This window comes from Ailuropoda melanoleuca, chromosome 16 (assembly GCF_002007445.2).
Source record: "Ailuropoda melanoleuca isolate Jingjing chromosome 16, ASM200744v2, whole genome shotgun sequence".
NCBI lineage: Eukaryota > Metazoa > Chordata > Mammalia > Carnivora > Ursidae > Ailuropoda > Ailuropoda melanoleuca.
In genome coordinates, this window is record NC_048233.1 from 80,536,904 (window position 1) to 80,560,365 (window position 23,462).

The following is a 23,462-nucleotide window of genomic DNA, read 5'->3' on the forward strand; positions in this document are numbered from 1 at the left end:
CTAATGATGTACTATATGTTGGCTAATAGAATTTAAATTTAAGAAGAAGACTAACCCAGTGAGGAGAGCACCTGGATTATGCCCACTTAAGTTCTTTCTTTGGTTGACCAGCATCAAATCACCTCCTTCTTCCCATTATTAAAAAAAAAAAAAATCCTCTTTAAAATGTAACTGTCCCTTATGCATACATACAAAACCTATGGAGTCCCTTCTCAAAGGGGCAGAGTTTCTCTTCACAAGTCATGCAAGGTCCACAGTGCCATTCTAAAGAGAATGGATGCTATCTTGAGGGAAGTTGGGAACTATAGAAACGTATTAAGTAGTAAGGTCACCTTACTGGGGTAGGAATGACACTGGCAAATCCTGGACCTGAGGCTAATTCATAGCATGACGTTTATGAAATTTTACTAAATGAAACTGTTTGTCATCTTGTCTCCCCATTTGATTGTGAGATGCTTGCGTAGAAGGCTGAGTTTATCCCCAACACATTTAGCATGTTGCAGGCACTGTTTAATTGTTTGTTGAATAAATAAACCCCTCATCTGAAAAAAAAATTTTTTATCCTGTTGGGTTCCAGACGAATTTGAGTAAGAGTCCTGATAGCAACCACAGTAAGATTCCAGAGAATCAGATAAAAAATTTCCAACTTGAGGGGCGCCTGGGTGGCATAGCGGTTAAGCGTCTGCCATCAGCTCAGGGCGTGATCCCGGCGTTATGGGATCGAGCCCCACATCGGGCTCTTCTGCTATGAGCCTGCTTCTTCCTCTCCCACTCCCCCTGCTTGTGTTCCCTCTCTCGCTGGCTGTCTCTATCTCTGTCGAATAAATAAATAAAATCTTTAAAAAAAAAAAATTTCCAACTTGAATGTTCTAGAACAGACAACAGACTGATTGCTTCATCAAAACCTGTTTATACTGCCCATGACCAGTTTTCTTTGTTTGTCTTTTGCAGCTTATTTCTAGCCTTGTTATGAACATCTTAGCTGTCTGCTTTTCGGTACTTGGTGCAATATTGTTAAGTATTGCGTGTTTCACGTATCATGCAGACACCAACGAATACATTTGGACACATGTAAGTACCAAGTTTAATAACAACTGGATCCAAGTTTTAAATACAAATGAAAAACTATGGTAAATGATATACGTTGCAGTGGGCAAGGTATGGAAAAGGCAACCAAATTTGACAAGCACCCTTGGCATAGAAATATAAAAACAAACTGTATCTTCTCCAAATTTTTGCCATGGGAATATTTAAAAATCATTTCCAGTCTAACTAAAGAAACACTAGACACATCAGAGAGAGATCAGAGCTATCATTATGTGAAGATAAAGTGATAGGATACCTAGAAAACTCCAAAGATTCAGCTAAAAAACTACTGAAACAAAACAGTTTAGGAAAGTATCTGGCTAAAAGAAAAATGTAGACAATGAATACATTTTTTTTTAGAAAGGGAGGGGGAGGGAGAGAATCTTAAGCAGACTCCATGCCCAGTGGAGAGCCCAAAGTGGGGCTTGATCTCATGACCCTGAGATCATGACCTGAGCTGAAATCAAGAGTCAGACACTTACCCAACTGAGCCATCCAGGCTTCCAATACATTTTATCTTTTCTTTAAGATTTTATTTATTTATTTGACAGAGAGAGAGGCAACGAGAGAGGGAACACAAGCAGGGGGAATGGGAGAGGGAGAAGCAGGCTTCCCGCCGAGAAGGGAGCCCAATGCGGGGCTCGATCCCAGAATGCTGGGATCATGACCTGAGCCGAAGGCAGACGCTTAACAACTGAGCCACCCAGGTGCCCCAAGAAACTACAGTCTTGAACGCAAATTCACAATATCATAAAATTGCAAGATTCTGCAAATTAATTCATTAATGTGATACAATTCCATTTGGAATCCCAACAAAGTTTTGGGAGGGGATGCAATAAAACTCCTGTAAAATGTGTATGGATGGAAAAAAGATTGTGAGAAAAGTGCCAAGAAAGTCTGGAAGCCACATAATCTTCTGCACCAGATATGAAAATATGTGATTAGGCTATTATAATAAAAATGGTATAGTATTTATACACTAAAAGGAAAATTGATTGAAGAACAGAGAGTTGAGAAATAAATCCTAGTATAGGCAAAAAATATTATTTTATGGGATATTACTTTACCAGTCAATATGGAAAAGGTGTGGAGGGTCCTCAAAAAGTTAAAAAAAAAAAGAGCTACCCTATGACCCAGCAATTGCACTACTGGGTATTTACCCCAAAGATACAGACATAGTGAAGAGAAGGGCCATATGCACCCCAGTGTTCATAGCAGCAATGTCCACAATAGCCAACGGTGGAAGGAGCCAAGATACCCTTCAACAGACGAATGGATAAAGATGTGGTCCATATATACAATGGAATATTACTCAGCCATCAGAAAGAATGATTACCCAACATTTGCAACGACATGGATGGGACTGGAGGAGATTATGCTAAGTGAAATAAGTCAAGCAGAGAAAGACAATTATTATGTGGTTTCACTCATTTGTGGAACATAAGGAATAGCAGGGAGATCGTTAAGAGAAGGAAGGGGAAAATGAAGGGGGGAAAACAGAGGGGGAGATGAACCACGAGAGACTATGGACTCCAGGAAACAAACTGAGGGCTTCAGAGGGGAGGGGGGTGGAGGAGGGGCTAGCCTGGTGATGGGTATGAAACACTGGGTGTTATATGCAAACAATGAGTCATGGAACACTACATCAGAAACTAATGATGTACTGTATGGTGACTAACGTATCATAATAAAAAAAAAGAAGGAAGGAAATCAAAATATATATATATGTATATACATGGAAAAGGCAAAATTTAATAAAGTAACATTAAATCAATGAGCTCTCCATTTCAAAGAAAATAGTAATGGGCTCTACCTGCCCAATGGGTAAAAAGAAATCACAGATTAAATGAATGAGCATAATAAATAAATAAATAAATAAGCATAAAACCCACTGGAAAATGACATAAAGTATAGAATCAGTACATCAGTTACAAAAGCAAAAAAAGAAAACCAAGAGGGGTGCCTGGGTGGCTCAATCTGTTAAGCGTCTGCCTTTGCTTGGCTAGGGTCATGATCCAGGGGTCCTGGGCTCCCTGCCCAGTGGGGAGTCTGCTTCTCCTTCTCCCTCTGCCCGTCCCCGCCCTTTGTGCTCTCTCACTTGCTCGTTTGCTCTCAAATAAGTAAATATATTCTTTAAAAAAAATAAAATAATAAATAAAAAAGAAAACCAAAAACTAAAAAGGAAAAAGAAGCACAATTCAAGTCGTGAATAGTTACATCTTCAATATGCTGCAGACTGTGATAAGAATAGTCTAAAGAAAGGGACCACCACGAGGGTGGGGCCACCTCCTCGGCAGGCCCTGAGGACAGAGCATGGTGCCACACAGATTACTCTCAAGCCTTAAAGTCTAAGCCATCGCCCTGTTGGGTTTGGGTCTTGCTTGTGGCCCATGACCCCTTTTTTCCTCTTTTATAGCTCCCTTTTGGAATGGGAATATCTGCCCTATACCTGTCCCACCGGTTATGTCTTAGAAGCAGATAGCTTGTTTCTGGGTTTCACAGGTCCACAGCTCGAGAAGAATTTTACCCTGAAATGAACAATACTATGAGTCTCATCCATAACTAATGAAGATAATTTAGATGAGACTTGGGGCTTTCTGATCTGATGACGTTTAGGTCATTGGAGTTGATGTCAAAGTGGGTCAAAACTTCTGGAGCTATCGGAATCAGGTGAATTATTTTGTCCATGGGAGGGACGGGAACTTAGAGGCAAGGCAGAGACAGATTGTCATGGGTTGAATTGCATCCCCCAAAAAGATATGTCCTAACCCACAGTACCTCAGAAAATGACATTATTTCAGAACAGGGTCTTTGCAGATGTAATTCGTTCAGATGACGTCATACAAGAGTAGAGTGGGCCATTGATCCAATAACTAGTGTGCTTATAAGAAGAAAGAAATGTGGACACAGACATGGAAGGAAGCTGGCCATATAAACTTGGCAGAAGGGGCTGTAGCTATGCTGCTACAAGCCAAGAACACTTGAGGCTACCAGAAGCCAAAAGAGGCAAGGAAGAGTCCTCCCCTAAAGACTTTGGAAGGAGAATTCTCTTGCCAACGCCAATGCATTCTTTCTGGACTCTTACCCCCCAGAACTGTGAGACAATATATTTCAGTCATGTTGAGCCACACAGATGTGATACTTTAATTTTTTTAATAATAATTATGTTATGTTAGTCACCATACAGTATATCCTTAGTTTTTTATGTAGTGTTCCATGATTCATGTTTGCATATAACACCCAGTGCTCCATGCAATACGTGCCTTCCTTAATACCCATCACCGGCCTATCCTGATCCTCCCTCCCCTCCCCTCTGAAGCCCTCAGTTTGTTTCCCACAATCCATAGTCTCTCGTGGATGTGATACATTATTACAGCAGCCCTGGGAAACTAGTATAGAAGCCAGTAAATAGCCACCCACTTTTCTCCTTTCATGTTCTGAACCAACTGAGATAAGATACAAGAATCAAGCAGATGTAGGAGAAACTATCGTTTTCATTGTAATTATTATAGTTGGAGAACAAGTTTTAAATCTTTGACCAAATGAGCTTGTTGATACCTGCTTCTGTGAATTAAACTTATCTACCTAGTTACAAATAAATGAGAGGGTCTCCCTGTGCTGGGACCAGGTAATTCTCAGAATTTGGGGTCATAAAGACAAATGATTCTGAAAAAAGAACCCAGGAAGGTGAAATCACCAATTAGATGAATCTCGGCTTCTCCAATGGGGAATTCTACGGAAGGAGCGCTGGGACACACCAGAAGCCACTCTTAACGCAGAAACTGCTGCTTCAGGCCAAGGCAGAAATGTGGGAAGGGAGGGAGAATGGCTCCCCCTCATACATGGAACAATGCTTACGACACAGGGCTCAAAAGAAAATAGAACATGCAAATTGTATGGGCGCTAAATGGAAAAGCATAAAACACAAATCATGCAGTCAGTCTTACCAAAAGATAAAGTATAAAGACGGGCATTCAATGCCAAACCCTGAAGAATTCCACCCAGCCCATGGTACTAGGGTAAGCTTTCTACTTTTCAGTCCTGTCGTGTGTAGAAGAGAAATAAAAGCACCCAACTTGTCGGGTTGTTGCTAAAAGTAGTACTTAACAGAATACAAGGTACATATATAAGTACTTGATAAATTTAAAACATATTTTGTTCTTATGAAAAATACACAATCATGGTTGTGTGAGACTGCCATGATGAATGGTATTTATTCCCTCTTACTAAGTATTGTTCTTGCATAATTTTTAAATGGTAAATCAATATGGGAAATGTTTCTTTTCTTTTTAACTCAGTTGGCTGGTAGTATGCTTTTACAATATTTGCTCTTCACCACCATCACGGAAATAATCTGTGCATGCATAACTATCAGATGGATTGCAGTAGCATTGAGTCATCCAGAATACAGTGAAACGAGTGAGTAATTTTGTTTCTGGTTGGCTGATCAGGATAAAAAACTTCTGTTAAGGACTGTCACTGCAGGGAAACGATCAAAATCCTAGAGGAGAACATAGGCAGTAACCTCTTTGCCATCAGTATAGCAACTTCTTACTAGATATGTCTCCTGAGGCAAGGGAAACAAAGCAAAAAATAAACTATTGGGCCTTCACCAAGATAAAAAGCTTCTGCACAGAGAAGGAAACAATCAATACAACTAAAAGGTAACCTATGGAATGGGAGCTGTCTGCAAGTGACATAGCTGATAAAGGGTTAGTATCTAAAATATATAAAGAACTTATGAAGCTCAACACCCAAAAAACAAATAATCCAGTTAAAAAATGGACAGACTCAATACACGAGAAACAAATAAATCATAAAATGGGCAGAAGATATGAACAGACACTTTTCCAGTGATGACATACAAATGGCTAACAGACACATGAAAAAATGTTCAATCATTAGCCATCAGGGAAATTCAAATCAAAACCACACTGAGATACCACCTTACGCCAGTTAGAATGGCAAAAATTGACAAGGCAAGAAACAACAATTTCTGGAGAGGATGTGGAGAAAGGGGATCCCTCCTACATTGTTGGTGGGAATGCAAGTTGGTACAGCCACTCTGGAAAACAGTGTGGAGGTCCCTTAAAAAGTTAAAAATTGAACTACCCTATGACCCAGCCATTGCACTACTGGGTGTTTACCCCAAAGATACAGACGTAGTAAAGAGAAGGGCCATATGCACCCCAATGTTCATAGCTGCATTGTCCACAATAGCCAAATCATGGAAGGAGCCGAGATGCCCTTCAACAGATGACTGGATTAAGAAGCTGTGGTCCATATATACAATGGAATATTACTCAGCTATCAGAAAGAACGAATTCTCAACATTTGCTGCAACATGGACGGCACTGGAGGAGATAATGCTAAGTGAAATAAGTCAAGCAGAGAAAGACAATTATCATATGATTTCTCTCATCTATGGAACATAAGAACTAGGAAGATCAGTAGGGGAAGAAACGGATAAAGAAAGGGGGGGGTAATCAGAAGGGGGAATGAAGCATGAGAGACTATGGACTATGAGAAACAAACAGGGCTTCAGAGGGGAGGGGGGTGGGGGAATGGGATAGACTGGGTGATGGGTAGTAAGGAGGGCGCGTATTGCATGGTGCACTGGGTGTTATACGCAACTAATGAATCATCGAACTTTACATCAAAAACCAGGGATGTACTGTATGGTGACTAACACAATATAATAAAAAACATTAAAAAAAATGGACAGAAGACATGAATAGACATTTTTCCAAAGAAGACATACGGATAGCCAACAGACACATGGAAAGATGCTCAACATCACTGATCATAGGGGAAATGCAAATCAAAACCACAAATGAGATACCACCTCACACCAGGCAGAACAGCTAAAATTAATAACACAGGAAACAACAGGTATTGGCAAGAATGCAGAGAAAGGGGAACCCTCTTACACTGTTGGTGGGAATGCAAACTTGTGCAGCCACTCTGGAAAACAGTATGGAGGTTCCTCAAGAAGTTAAAAATAGAGCTACCCTATGATCCTGCAATTGCACTACTAGGAATTTACCCAAAGGATACGAAAGTACTAATTTGAAGGGATATATGCACCCCAATGTCTTTTAGACTTGCATCAACCAGGAGACTAATAGAGGAAATACATAGACTGAGGAGGTTTCATGGGTCATACCAGTAATATGGGAACACCAAACGCTATAGACTCTGAAATTCAAATTTAGTTATAAATTTTTGTTTCCAAAGTTTGAGATCTTCATATCCCTTCAGAAAATAAAGATTTTAGGGGACACTTAAGAGAGTACTTCTGGAATAAAAAAAATAAGGCTCTCTAAAAATCTATTCCTCCATAAAATACATACGAGAACACTGGCAAAAGTTGTCAAAATTAATATTTCATAACTCTGGAAATTACTCAAAAATTTGCAACAATCCAGGGAGCATTTATGCAAGAAAAAATGGCTGACTTTTGGTAAGAACAGCGAGTTTTGTGGTTATAATTTTTCCTGTTCCCCTCCACCTTGCTCTATCTCCACAGTAGCCTTTAAATGAAATAACCTTGCAACCACAGTGCCTGTGAGAAACACCAACCTAACAACCACAAGAGGAGGAAACCTGAGATTGGAGTTCCCCAAAAAAGCCCCATTCCCAGAGCATCGTTATTGATTTGCCTGGCAGCTCCCTGGAAATGCCCACTGGCAAGGCCCTCCTTATTGACCTCCAAGCTCAGTAACTGTGAAAAGTTTTTCTGAGATGTTTGTCAGAACAATCAGTGGCATTTAACATTGCCTTTGTCTAAAGCAGTGATAACAGTTGGGGAAAACAAGAGGCTTACCAAAAAACTTAATAGAAAAAACTGAAGAGTAAACTGTCCACTGGGGACCTTGAAACTATGGCAGTACCTGGAAATAAAGAGACCATGTGCATATGCAGAGAGGTGTGTCTGCCAAGGAAAGCCCTGTCAATACTCAAATCTCCCACCTCTGGCTGACCTGAAGCTGTCTGCAAGCTGTAAGTGATAGGGTAGAGTTGCAACCGGTCTTCCAAGGCTTTCAACACACAACACACACACACACACACACACACACACACACACACACACACACAGAGCTTCTCAACAAAAACTGAGAAGTTTCTTGGTTCGAAACAATTAAGGAAATCTATGTCTAATCGTTTAATGACCACTAAGCTAACAGAGCAGAGACATCAGTGCTCACACAGGACAAACATGAACGCTCTACACAGTTAGTTCAGGAAAACCACCCAATAGAGTAACAAAAACAACAACGAAAAGCAACCTCTGGGAGGATCTGATTTCCAACATTGCAACATTATATTATATTAAATAAGCAGAATAATGAGATATGCAAAGAAACAGAAAATTGTGACCTAAACACTGGGGGAGGGGGGAAAGCAATAAAAGTTGTATCAAAGGAAGCCTAGATATTGAACTTACGGGGGGGGGCTTTTTTTTTTTTAAGATTTTATTTATTTATTCGACAGAGATCGAGACAGCCAGCGACGGGGAGTGGGAGAGGAAGAAGCAGGCTCTTAGTGGAGGAGCCTGATGTGGGGCTCGATCCCATAACGCTGGGATCACGCCCTGAGCCAAAGGCAGACACTTAACCACTGCACTACCCAGGCGCCCCGGGGCGGGGCGGGGGGGGGACTTTAAATCAACTACTGTAAGTATGCTCAAAGAACTGAAGAAACCACGCCTAAAAAATCTAAAGGAAAATATGGGAACAATGTTTCATTAGAAAGAATATCAATAAAGACATAGAAACTATTAAAAAGAATCAAGTAGAAATTCCAAAGCAGAAAAACACATAATAACTAAAATGAAAATATCACTCAAGTTCTCAACAGAATATTTGATCTGACAGAAGAAATGATCCACAAACTTAAAGATAGGTTAATTGAAATTATCTACTCTGTGGAACAAAATGATAACAAGTGAAGAAAAATGAACAGAGCTTCAGACCCTTTTGAACACCATCAGTCATACCAAAATGTGCAGAATGGAAGTCACATAAGGAGAAGAGGTAGAGAAAGAGAAAGCTACACAAAAATTTTTGGAAGTATATTGGATAAAAACTTCAAAAATTTCATAAAAAACATTCCTCTACACATCCAAAAAGGATAAACTAAAAAAGATCCAAACCTAGACACATCACTAACAAAATACCAAAAGGCAAAGACCAAGAAAAAAATCTTGAAACCAGCCAAAGGCAAGGAATTCATCCTCAAAAGGGAATCTTCAATAAAATTCCTCATTGGAAACCATAAAGGCCAGAAGACAGTAAGTGGGATGACATCTTCAGAGCACTGAAAGTAAAATACCATCAACCAAGAATTATATGTAATATAATAACAATATTAATAATAAAATAATATTGATAATTAAAAATAATTCAAAATAATAATAAATAAAAATTGAATTAAAGTGGTATAAAAGAAAAATAATTGAATAAAATGGAATGAAAGAAAGCATTCATGTAACATAAAAGAGAGCAGTAATGGACAAATAGAATAACAAAGACATACGATACAGAAAACTGCAAAATAGCAGGTGTAAACCCTATCTTATTTGTAATATACTGAATGTATATGGATTGGACACTAATCACAAGACAGAGATTGGCAAAATGGATTTTTAAGTTGTATTCCAATTAAATGCTATATACAAGAGACACACCTTAGATTCAAAGACACAAATAGGTTGAACATAAGTATGTAAAAATATATGCCATATAAACAGAAACCAAAAGAGAGGTGGAGCAGCTATAGTAATGTCAGACAAAATAGACATCAAGACAAAAGTTGTCACTAAATGAAGAAGGACATTTTTATAATGATTTTTTTTTTAAGTTCAGTCCACCAGGAGCACATAGCAATTGTAAGCATATATGCACTAACAACAGATTCCTGAAATACATGAAGCAAAAACTGGCAGATTTGACAGGAGAAACACAAAATTTAAAAAACAACAGTTGGCAACTTCAATACCCCATATTCAATAATTTACAGGAAAATTGTGCAGAAGGAAAAGGCTATAGGAAAAATCAAATGACACTATTAACTGATTAGACCTAATAGAAATCTGTACAATATTTCACCCAATGGCACAGAGTACGTGTTCTTTTCAGGTCCGCATAGATTATTCTCCAGGACAGACCCATATTTTAGTTTGTAAAATAGGTCTCAATAAATTAAAAGGATGGAAATCATACAAAATATGCTCTCTGATTATAATGGAATTAAATTAGAAATCAGTAAAAGAAGGAAGTTTTAAAATATCACCAATATGTGGAAATGAAGCAACACATTTTTAAATTACCAAAAGGTGAAAGAAGAAATCAAAAGGAAAAATAGAAAACATTTTGAGATGAATAAAACAAATATACATCATACCATGACTTATTTGATGCATCTAAAGTACTGTTTAGAGAGAAATTTATAGCTATAAATACTATATTTTTAAAAAGGATAAAAGTCTCAAATCAAAAACCTAACTTTCCACCTATAGAAACTAGAATGGTGTCAGAAAGATAGGTGAAATAGGTGAAGGGCATTAAAGAGTACAGCTATCACGACAAGCCCTGAGTGTTGTACAGAATTGTTGAATCACTGTAATGTACACTTGAAACTAATATAACACTGTATGTTAACTATACTGGAATTAACATTAAAACTTATAAATATTTAAAAAGTAAACTAGAAGAGAAGAGAAACTAAACCCAAAGTGAGAGGAAGACTGGAAATGATAATCAAGACTATGATGGGGAAAAAATGAAATAAAGAATAGAACAATGACAGAGAAAAACAACTAAACCAAAAGTTGATTCTTTCAAAAGAACCCCCACCCCGCAAAAGACAGATCTTGAGCAATGCTGACCAAGGAAAAAAGAGATTACAGAAATCATGAATGAAAGGAGGAATATGACTAACAACCTTAAGGAAATGAAACAGACTAAAAGAGGATACTGTGAATAATGATATGCCAACAATTTAGTTAACCTACACAAAATGGACAAATTCCTACAAAAATACAAACTACTGAAACTGTGTCAAGAGGTAATAAAAATCTGGCCTCATCAAATGAGTTTGGAAGATTTCCTTCCATTTCTATTTTTTGAAACAGCTTCAGTAGAATAGGTACTAATTCTTCTTTAAATGTTTGGTAGAATTCCCCTGGAAAGCCATCTGACCCTTGACTCTTGCTTTTGGGAGGTTTTTGATTACTGCTTCAATTTCCTTACTAGTTATTGCTCTGATCCCAAAACCAGACAAAGCCCCTATCAAAAAGGAGAATCACAGACCAATATCCCTAATGAACATGGATGCCAAAATACTCACCAAGACACTAGCCAATAGGATCCAACAGTACATTAAAAAGATTATTCACCACGACCAGGTGGGATTTATTCCTGGGATGCAAGTGTGGGTCAACATTCACAAAGCAATCAACGTGATAGATCACACTAATGAAAGAAAAGACAAGAGCCATATGATTCTCTCAATTGATGCAGAAAAAAACATTTGACAAAATACAGCATCCTTTCTTGGTTAAAACTCCTTAAAGTATAGGCATAGAGGGAACATACCTCAATATCATAAAAGCCATCTACAAAAAACCCACAATGATATTCTCAATGGAGAAAAACTGAGAGCTTCTCCCTTAAGCACAGGAACACAACAGGGATGCCCACTTTCACCACTATTGTTCAACATAGTACTAGAAGTCCTAACCTCAGCAATCAGACAACAAAAAGAAATAAAACATATTCGAATTGACAAAGAAGAAGTCAAACTCTCACTCTTTGCAAATGACATGATACTTTATGTGGAAAACCCAAAAGACTCCACCCCAGAATTGCTAGAACTCATACAGGAATTCAGGAAAGTTGCAGGATATAAAATCAATGCACAGAAGTCAGTTGCACTTCTATACACTAACAATGTGACTAAAGAAAGAGAAATTAAGGAATTGATCCCATTTATAGTTGCACCACAGACCATAAGATACCTAGGAATAAACCAAACCAAAGAGGTAAAGGATCTGTAGTCTGGAAACCACAGAACACTTATGCCAGAAAATGAGGAAGACACAATGAGATGGAAGAACATTCCATGCCCATGGATTGGAAGAATAAACATTGTTAAAATGTCTATGCTACCCAGAGCAATCTACACTTTAAATGCAATCCCTATCAAAATACCATCAACATTTTTCACAAAGCTGGAACAAACAATCCTAAAATTTGTATGGAAAGAGAAAAAAACCTGAATAGCCAGGGGAATGTTGAAAAAGAAAACCAAAGCTGGGGGCATCACAATGCCTGGCTTCAAGCTATATTACAAAGCTGTTATCATCAAGACAACATGGTACTGGCACGAAAACAGACACATAGATCAATGGAACAGAATAGAGAACCCACAAGTGGACCCTCAACTCTATGGTCAACTAATCTTCGACAAAGCAGGAAAGAATATCCAGTGGAAAAAAGACAGTCTCTTCAATAAATGGTGCTGGGAAAATTGGACAGCTACATGTTCAAGGATAAGACTGGACCATTGTCTTACACCATACACAAAGATAAACTCAAAATGGAAAACAGACCAAAGTGTGAGACAAGAATTCATCAAAATCGTAGAGGAGAACACAGGCAGCAACTTCTTCGACCTGGGCTGCAGCAACTTCTTGTAAGACAAGTCTCTAAAGGCAAGGGAAACAAAAACAAAAATGAACTATTGGGACTTCATCAAGATAAAAAACTTCTGCACAACAAAGGAAAGAGTCAAAAAACTAAAAGGCAACCTACTGAATGGGAGGAGATATTTGCATATGACATTACAGATAAAGGGCTGGTATCCAAGATCTATAAAGAACTTCTCAAACTCAACACCCAAAAAAACAAATAATCCAGTCAAGAAATGGGCAGAAGACATAAACAGACACTTGTCCAAAGAAGACATACAAATGGCCAACAGTCACATGATAAAATGCTCAACATCACTAGGCATCAGGGAAATACAAATCAAAACCACATTGAGATATCACCTTACACCAGTTAGAATGGCTAAAATTAACAAGGCAGGGAACAACAAATGTTGGTGAGGATGTGGAGAAAATGGAACCCTCTTATACTGTTGATGGCAATGCAAGCTGGTACATCCACTCTGGAAAATAGTATGGAGGTTCCTCAAGAAGTTAAAAATAGAACTACCCTATGACCCAGCAATTGCACTACTAGGTATTTACCCCAAAGATACAGATGTAGTGAAAAGAAGGGGCACCTGCACCCCAATGTTCATAACAGCAATGTCCACAATAGCCAAACTGTGGAAGGAGCTGAGATGTCCTTCAACAGATGAATGGATAAAGAAGATGTGGTACATATATACAATGGAATATTACTCAGCCATCGGTAAGGATGAATACCTACCATTTACATCGACATGGATGGGACTGGAGGAGATTATGCTAAGTGAAATAAGTCAATCAGATAAAGACAATTATCATATGGTTTCACTCATATGTGGAAGATAAGAAATAGAGGAGAAGATCATAGGGGAAGGGAGGAAAAACTGAATGGGAAGAAATCAGAGAGGGAGACAACCATGAGAGACTCTTGATTTCTAGAAACAAATGGAAGGTTGTGGAGGGAGGTGAGTGGGGGGATGGGGTAACTGGGTGATGGGCATTAAGGAGGGTACTTGATGTGATGAGTACCGGTGTTATACCCAACTAATGAATCATTGAATACTACACCAAAAACTAATGATGTACTATATGTAGGCTAATTGAATTTAAATTTAAATAAAGAGGTAATAAAAATCTGAATAGATTCATTACATGTTAAGAGTCTGAATTAATAAGCAAACAATTTCTCATAAAGAAAAGCCCAGTCCCAGGTGGCTACACTGTAAATTCTACTTTTTTTTGAGAGAGAGAGAGAGAGAGTGAGCGTGTGCACATGTGTGCAAGTGGGGTGCGGTGGGGGAAGGGGCAGAAGGGAGGGAGGGAGAGAATCTTAAGCAGTCTTCATCCTCAGTGCAGAGCCCAACATGGGGCTCAATCTCAAGACCCTGAGATCATGACCTGAGCCACCCAGGCACCCCTCTACTAAACATCTAAAGAATTAACACTAATCTTTTACAAATTGTTCCAGAAAAGAATAGGAGAGGATACTTCCTGACTCATTCTATGAGGCTAGTTTTACCCTGATACTAAAACCAGACAAATACATCAAACAAAAGGAGAGTATAGACGAGGATCCATTACAAGTATAAATGTGTAAACCTCAAAGAAAAAAATGCTAGCAAATGGAATCCAGCAACATAACAAAAGTATCATACATCACGACCAATTAGGATTTATCTTAGGAATTCAGAGCTGGTTTAACATGAAAATCAAATATAATACATGCTGATAAATACCATGCTGATAAAATAAGAGACCAAAAAGCACATGACTATCTCAAGAGACATAGAAAAAGCATTTAACAAAAGCCAACACCCTTTCATGATTAAAAATAAATTCAATGAACTAGGAATGGAAGGGAATTTCCTCAACTTGAAAAGCGCATTTAGTTGTGGGGGGAAAAATCCACAATTAACATCATACTTGATGTTGAGACACTGAATCCTTTTGCTCTAAGATCTGGAACAAGATAAGGGTGTCTGCATCTCCAAAGGCAAGAGAAACAAAAGATAAAATGAACTTATGGGACTTTATCAGGATAAAAACTTCTGCACAACCAAGGAAACAGTCAAAAAAACTAAGAGGCAGCCCACAGAATGGGAGAATATATTTGCAAAGGACACTACAGATAAAACTGGTATGCAAGATCTACAAAGAACTTCTCAAACTCAATACACGAGAAACAAATAAACAAATCAAAAAATGGGCAGAAGATATGAACAGACACTTTTCCAATGAAGACATACAAATGGCTAACAGACACATGAAAAAATGTTCAAAATCATTAGCCATCAGGGAAATTCAAATCAAAACCACACTGAGATACCACCTTACGCCAGTTAGAATGGCAAAAATAGACAAGGCAAGAAACAACAATTGTTGGAGAGGATGTGGAGAAAGGGGATCCCTCCTACATTGTTGGTGGGAATGCAAGTTGGTACAGCCACTCTGGAAAACAGTGTGGAGGTCCCTTAAAAAGTTAAAAATTGAACTACCCTATGACCCAGCCATTGCACTACTGGGTGTTTACCCCAAAGATACAGACGTAGTAAAGAGAAGGGCCATATGCACCCCAATGTTCATAGCTGCATTGTCCACAATAGCCAAATCATGGAAGGAGCCGAGATGCCCTTCAACAGATGACTGGATTAAGAAGCTGTGGTCCATATATACAATGGAATATTACTCAGCTATCAGAAAGAACGAATTCTCAACATTTGCTGCAACATGGACGGCACTGGAGGAGATAATGCTAAGTGAAATAAGTCAAGCAGAGAAAGACAATTATCATATGATTTCTCTCATCTATGGAACATAAGAACTAGGATGATCGGTAGGGGAAGAAAGGGATAAAGAAAAGGGGGGTAATCAGAAGGGGGAATGAAACATGAGAGACTGTGGACTATGAGAAACAAACTGAAGACTTCAGAGGGAAGGGGGGTGGGGGAATGGGGTAGACTGGTGATGGGTAGTAAGGAGGGCACATATTGCATGGGTGTTATGCGCAACTAATGAAGCATCGAACTTTGCATCGGAATCCGGGGATGTACTGTATGGTGACTAACATAATATAATAAAAAAAATCATTAAAAAAAAAAAAGATAAGGGTGTCTGCTTTTGCCACTCATATTCAACATTGTACTAGAGGTTATAGCCAGGTAAATTAGGCAGTAAAAAAAAATGAAAGTATCCAGGTTGATTGGTAAGGAAAAAGTAAAAGTAACTCTCTTTGTAGCTAATATGATCTTGTGTATATAAAATGCTAAGAAATCCACACCAAAAAAATCTAGTAGAACTAATAAACAAGTTCAACAAGTTGGTAGGATATAAGATCTCTATATAAGAAAATTAGTTGTTACTTCTATGCATGAAAGCACAATTACAATAACATCAAAAAATAAAATGCTTATATAATGTATATTCAGGAATAAATTAAACAAGAGGAGTGTAAGACCTGTCCACCACAAACTAGAACACATTATTGAAAGAAGAAGATTTAAACAAATGGAAAGATCCTGTGTTTGTGGATCAGAAGATTTAATATTAAGATGGTAATACTCCCTAAATTAAATCTGTAATTCAACACAGTCCCTACCAAATTCTTGGCTGATTTTTTATAAGCTTATCCTAATATTCACATGAAAATGGAAATGACACAAAATAGCCAAACCAATCTTTAAAAAAGAAAACAAACCACTACACACATATTAAAAAGACCAAAATCTGGAACACTGACAACACCAAATACTGGTGGGAATATGGAGCAACAGGAACTCTCGCACATTGCATTGCTAGGAATGCAAAATGGTAAACCACTTTGGAAGGCAGTGGTTTTGATGGTTTCTTACAAAACTAAACATACTACCATGCAATCTAGCAATCATGTCCCTTGGTGTTTACCCAAAAGAGTTGAAAATTATGTCCACACAAAAACCTGCACACAGATGTTTACAGAAACTTTATTCATAATTGCCAAAACTTGGAAGCAACCAAGATGTCCATCAGTAGGTGAATGGACAAATAAACTGTGGTCAATCCAGACAATGAAATACTATTCAGTGCTAACAATAAATCAGTTATCAAGCCATGAAAGACATGCATATTGCTAAGTGGAAGAAGCCAATTTGAAAAGTATACATACTGTATCATTCCAACCATACAACATCTGGAAAAGGCAAAACTATGGATATGTTTACTTTTTATGGAGTAAAAAGATCACTGGTTGCCAAGGGGCAGGGGACATAAACAGACAGAGCACAGAGATTTTTAATGCAGTGAAAATACTCTCTATATTATAATGATGGATATATATCATTATACATTTGTCCAAACCCATAGAATATACAACACCAAGAGTTAACCCTAAGGTGAACTATGAACTTTGGGTGATTATGATATGTCAATGCTGATTAATCCTTGGTAAAAAAAAAAAATGTACCTTTCTGGTGATTCACATCAACAATGTGTGGGGACAAGGGATATATGGGAATTCTCTGTACCTTCTTCTCAATTTTGTTGCAAACCTAAAACTGTTCTACAAAAAAAAAAAGAGAGAGAGAGAGAAAGAAAAAGAAAACAAAGTTGGAATACTCATGCTTCCCAATTTTAAAAGTTACTACAAAGTTATAATAATCAAGACATTGTAGTACTGGCATAAGGATAGATACAAAATCAGCGCAGTAGAATCAAGAGTCCAGAAATATATCCTGAATAAATCTTTAGAGGAAATTACAAAAGCAATTCCATTTACAATAGCATCAAAAATAATAAAATACTTGGGAATTAACTTAACCAAGTAGGTGAAAGACTTATACAATGAAAACTAAAAAACACTACTGAGAAAAGTTTAAAAAGACATAAGTAAATGGAAACGTATCCCACATTTATGATGGGAAGAATTAATGTTGTTAAGATGTCAATACTACTCAAAGCAATCTACAGATTCAATGCAATCCCTATCAAAATCTCAATGCCTTTTATGCAGAAATAGAAAAACCTATCCTAAAATTCATATGGAATCTCAAGTGATCTCAAATAGCCAAAACAACCTTGAAAAAGAGGAACAAAGCTGGAAGACTAACATTTTCAGATTCCAAATGTTAGTCTTGCTCTACAAAGCTACAATAATCAAAACAGTATAAGCACAGACTTTTCAACAGATAGTACTGGGAAAACTGGATCTCCACATGCAAGAGAATGAATTTGGATCCCTACCTCATACCATATTCAAAAATTAACAAAAACTTGATCAAAGGCTCAAATGTAAGACCTAAAATAATAAATCTCTTAGAAGAACATGGGTCAAAACTCCATGACATTGGATTTGGCAATGATTTTTTGGATGTGATACCAAAAGCACAGGCAACGAAAGTAAAAACAGACAGATTGGACTTCAGGAAAATTAAAAATTTTGTGCTTCAAAAGACAATACCCACAGAGTAAAAAGGCAACACATGGAATCAGATAAATATTTGTAAAACATGTATCTGATAAGGGGTTAATACCCAGCATATAGAGAGAACAACGGAAATTAACAATTCAAAAATGGGCAAAGGACTTTATGAATAGACACTTCTCCAAATAAAGTATACAAATAACCAGTAAGCAAAAATGTTCAACACCACTGATTATCAGGGAAATGCAACTCAGAACCACAATGAGATACCATCTTATACTCATTAAGATGGCTACTATCAAAAAATAAAAAACTAGAAAATAGCAAGTATTGGCTAGAATGTGGAAAAATTAGAACACTTGTGCACTCTTGGTGAGAATGTAAAATGGTACAGCTGCTATGGAAAACAATATGGTTGTTCCTCAAAAGGACTGAAGAATTGAAAGCAGGGTCTCAAAGAGGTATTTGTACACCCATGTTTATAGTGGCTTTATTCACAATAGCTAAAATGTGGCAACCCAAGTGTCCATCAATAGATGAATGGCTAAGCAAAATGTGCTATAGCCATACAATAGAATATTAGACTTAAAAGGAAGAAAAATCTGACATATGCAACAGTATAGATAAACCTTGAGGACATCATGCTAAATGAAATAAAGCCATCACAAAAAGGCAAACACTGTGTGATTCCATTCCATATGAGAAAGTTAGAGGGGTCAAAATCCTAGAGACAGAAAAGAGAATGAGGGTTCCCAGGGGCTGGAGATGTGGGAGTAGGGAGTCACTGTTTAACGGGTCTAGAGTTTCAGTTTTACAAGATGTAAAGAACTGTGAAGATGGATGTGGTGGTGATGGTCACACAACATCATATGTGTATTTAATACCACTGAACTGGGCATTTAAAAATTGTTAAAATGATCAATACTATGTGTATTTTAACGCCGCTTTTTAATTGGAGAAAATCCATCAATATAACACACTACATGAATAGAATAAAGGATAGAAACAATCACTAGTGATGGAAGGAGATTGATTGTGATGACAATCTTATCTCCTTACCTATATGGTTTGTCTACGTTCTTCCAAAATAGCCCATTAAATCCCCCCACAAAACCTGCATATGGGTAAGTCAGCCTAAAACTCTGCCTGGAGCCAGCAGGACAGGTTTGCAGAATTCCTGTAGGATAGTATTTAGAGGAAAGTGAAGGAAAATGAAGCTGGAGAGGCAAACTGAGGCCAGATCCTAATAGAGCTCAACCACCCTACTAAAGAATTTGGAAGTTAGCCTGTAGGTACCAGGGTGCTACTAAAGGGTTTCTAGCAACAGGGTTTCTTGGTCAAACTTTATGGCTATATACAGTAGTTCCCCCCTTATTTTATTTTTTTGTTTTGTTTTCCAAGGTTTCAATTACCCTCAGTCAACCATGTCTGAAAGCAGATGACCCTCCTTCTGACGGATGGTCAGAAGGTCAGTAGTAACCTAACGGTACCTAGCGATGCCTACTCCGTTCACCTCTCTTCATCTCCTCACATAGGCTGTTCCCATTAGAATGCCTTCTGCAGGGACTCCCCCAATTCCGGCAGTCTAAGCCAGACAGTTGTCCCCTCCGTGGGTTGTTCGGCTAGTTCTCCTTCTGACCTAGAATATGACGTAGAGGGACCCAAGAAGAAACTTAGCACTCACCACAGGCCAGCTGAAGGTCAAAGTCATTTCCTGAAGACGAATATTTTAGTTTGATGCGGTGGTTGTAATTCATCGAAACGCCCAATGGGCCAGAGGTCTCTTGCACCTCTCTCTACCTCTGCCCCAGGACAGGGTGGGTGGTTTCACCTGGTCACATTCCAGGTTTACATGTTTGTTTGTTTGTGGTCGCTGTTGTTTTGTCTTGTTTTGACTCAGTGGCTCAGGGCGAGGCTCTTATTTTCTGATACGATGGTGACCAGTCTGCTCTCACCCATTCACCACAGGTCCTTCACTGTCGGAATCCAGAGTCTCCAGTCAAAGAACCAGAGCGGCTCCAGTCATGAACAAAACGTAAACTGAATTAGTGAAGAACTGTAATTTTTTTCAAGAGGCCTCATGGAAAAGGCCCGCTAGTGAAGTCTTTTCTGGTATACCTTCTCCCTACTTCAATAAAGGATGCGATTTGAAAGTTGATTTTACCCTTTTTAAAAACAATCTGAGTTAACATAGACGAATACAGCCCATCCAGGGGACATGGGAAAGTAAAGTTGAATGCCCACTTTATCTCCGGTTGGAGGAGATCAGCCTGAGTGAAAGGACTTCTTCATCCGAGAGAAGGAAACACTCTGACTTCGGAGGCAGGCATGATGTCAATGCAGCAACTGCAAGACTCGTGATTTCACTGTGCTTTGATTTCCTCACCTGTAAAGCAGAAATAATAGTTCCTAGCCCACAGAGTAGATGCAAATACTAAATGATAATACATCATTAAAGGACTTAGAGAGCTCCTAGTTCATGCTACTCCCTCAATACATTATTATTATTTGTCATTTATTAGCTCTTATTATTATATCTGTAGCACAACGATACAGGAGGCTGGATGGAATTTTTATTTCCCAAGAATTAGTGACAAGAGTCCTCCTGTGAAAGCAGAAGATGTGCTCAACATTCTAAGTCCAAAAAACCACTGGAGAGCTTGCTGGGGCGTGCTGTTGTGGGCCACGTTGTGCCCCCCAAAAAGATAGGTTGGAGTCCCAGTCCCCAGTACTTCGGAATATGACCTTATTCAGAAATGGGGTCTTTGTAGAGGTAATCAAGTTAAAATGAGACCATCAGGGTGGGCCCTATTCTAATGACTGGTGTCCTTAGGGAAGGGGGAAATTTGGACACAGAGGCACGCATACACACCGGGAGGACAATGTGAAGACTCGGGGAAACATCATGAGAAGATAAGAGGATTGGAGTGATGCTGCATCTACAAACCCAGAAACGCCAGATGGATGGAAATCACCAGAAGGGAGGAAGAGGCAAGGACGGATCCTTTCCTAAAGGTTTCAGAGGGAGCACGACCCTGTCAACGCCCTGTTTTTGGTTGTCTGGCCTCCAGAAGAGGGAGACAATAAATTTCTGTTGTTCTAAGCCACGGGCTTTGTGGTACTTTGTTACACTAGCCTAGAAAACCAGCACAGGTGCCTTTCCACCGTAGCGAGCACTATATTGCCCCCACTCCCTAAAGGGTGTTAGGGTTAGGAAAACCCTCACCTAGGCATCCCACAGTAGGAGTGTGGCATTTGCAGGGCTCTACTCTCTGAAGCTGAGGGAGCAGAGAGGCAGCTGTAAGGTTTGTGGGTGTCCACAGGAAGAATCCCATTCCCTGCTGAGAGTCTTTGAGACCTGGATGGGATTGGCTGAGCTGTTCCAGAACGCCTGGAGCCAGAGTCAGCCATGTTAAGGAAAGGCGTACCTACATAAGCAAGCGGAGGGCCATGGACCAGCCCCGGAGTTCAAAGGCAAAGGCAGAAAGAAGGACTCCACCGCGTGCTGGCAGGCCCCCCAGCATGGAGACCCTGGAGAGAGAGGAGACCAGAAGCCCCAGATCTCCCGACAGTTGCTGAGGCATGGAGAACAATACCTATCAAAGCCCTTCCATAAAATGCTGCCGCTGACGTCATCAGGAAGGTGAAGACAAGCTGCAAGAGAGGCCACCTCCCCCTAAAAGAGCTGCTCAGAACTGAATGCCTTGTTATTGTAGACAGTAGAAGCCTTCATGTATCCACCTAGATTGAAGATAGAACCTCCAGAAAGAGGACCATATCCTGACGTGGGATTATATGCATAGGAAGTAATGCATGTTAACAAATAGGAAAGACGGTCACCTCTCCATGAGCAGTCATGGTTCAGTATATCCTGGGTGCCCACTACAAAAAGAAAAATGAGATGGGGAAAAGGGTGGTCCTCAGCCTTCCCACCAACCATCCTACGAGCCATCGGAGCCAAAAGACTGGCCCATCTTCCTTAGGGCAGAGGGCAAACTTGGACTCAGATGTGAAATTGAAGGTTTAAAATCATCAATTCAGAGACTTAAGAGTATAAATGAGGATGTCTTAATAACCAGAACTGAAACACTAAAATGGGAGTCCCATCCAGTGGCCTCCGCTCACTATAAGAAATCCTCATGGATTCTAATGTATGAATCTGAGTGCCCTTTCCGGGCCCCACTGCCTGGCCTTCCTATAGCAGCTTCACACCACCTTGCATGGTCACGATTCTCTGCCCTTTGGTGAGTTCTCCCCTCACATAAATAGGTATTCCTAAAAAATTTGGAATACGTTGGTGACCTCCGAATCAGCAGCCACCAGGCCTGCTCATTAACACTTCATGTGGAAGAATTTAAGTGTAGTGTTTGCCACCTATCTCAAGTTAGTAAGGGTGAGGGCAGAGCCTCATTTTAGCTCACGTTCTGCTCACACTCTGACTGGTTATTTTTTTTAAACTCCATTTGCATGCTTTACTGCCAGCACTGATCCTAGATGGTGTGCACTGTTGAAAGCATTCGTGAGTTTCTGCAGTTTTATAAACTTCCTTTAGCATCTTCCTATAAAGTGTGTGCCTCGATTACTATTAACAGTAAAGGGTAGTCCAAACCTAGGATAGACTTTCAGAAGTGTTTTGCTGCATGTCATAATGTTAGTTCCTGCCCGTGGGCGTGCTTCCCTCATCCTGAAAAAGGCATACCGTAGCCATCTTTGGCAAAGGAAGTACCATCCCATAGTGGGATTTCTGCAAAATTTTGAGCATGTCATTTTTTGTCACATGAGTGAAGGAGGTGACAAGTCAATAAAAGCATTTAGAAAAGATATCCAAGAATGCCAGATTTTCTGTCATGTTCAGGACAGTCCCAGACAATGATGAATTGTCTCTCATGGCTTTTGAATGTCCCACCAGACATTCATGAAGAAGATAAACTTATTTATAATTACCTAACCCCAGAACTTAATAACTTTCAGGCTTTATCCTATGTCAAAGTTCCCAGGAATGGAGCTGCCATATACTTTGTTTTACTTGGGACTTCACAAAGAGTGACTAACCACGTGAAATTATAGAAGAAAAGGCCAGGCCACCTGTGGCGTTTAAGTCACCAGTAGGACACACCTGTATCAGCCTACATTTCTAACTGTCTCATGCAAACATGTCACAGAAGAGATCTAAGACATTTGTAACATAAAATGAATCATCGAATTGGAAAAAACACATGAAGTACAGGGAGCTAATTTAATTTTAATTATTTTTAAAAAATAACAAAGGTTGTTCTCAAATTG

The 23,462-nt window shown here is 39.0% G+C and overlaps 1 protein-coding gene across 4 annotated transcripts in view; it reads left to right on the forward strand.

Moving 5' to 3' along the window:
- LOC109491151 (membrane-spanning 4-domains subfamily A member 6B-like) overlaps positions 1-20,312 on the forward strand; it is a 34,356-nt gene extending 14,044 nt beyond the window's left edge. For 2 of the 4 annotated variants that reach the window (XM_034644760.1, XM_034644763.1), the window contains 3 exons: positions 952-1,071; positions 5,385-5,505; positions 20,148-20,312. In XM_034644760.1, the coding sequence (XP_034500651.1) occupies positions 952-1,071; positions 5,385-5,505; positions 20,148-20,218 (312 nt within the window). In that variant the 3' untranslated portion in view covers positions 20,219-20,312. Of the gene's footprint in view, positions 1-951; positions 1,072-5,384; positions 5,506-19,580; positions 19,648-20,147 lie in introns of all 4 variants that reach the window. The other 2 variants (XM_034644761.1, XM_034644762.1) reach the window with 2 other exon arrangements.
- The last annotated feature ends 3,150 nt before the right edge of the window (positions 20,313-23,462 follow it).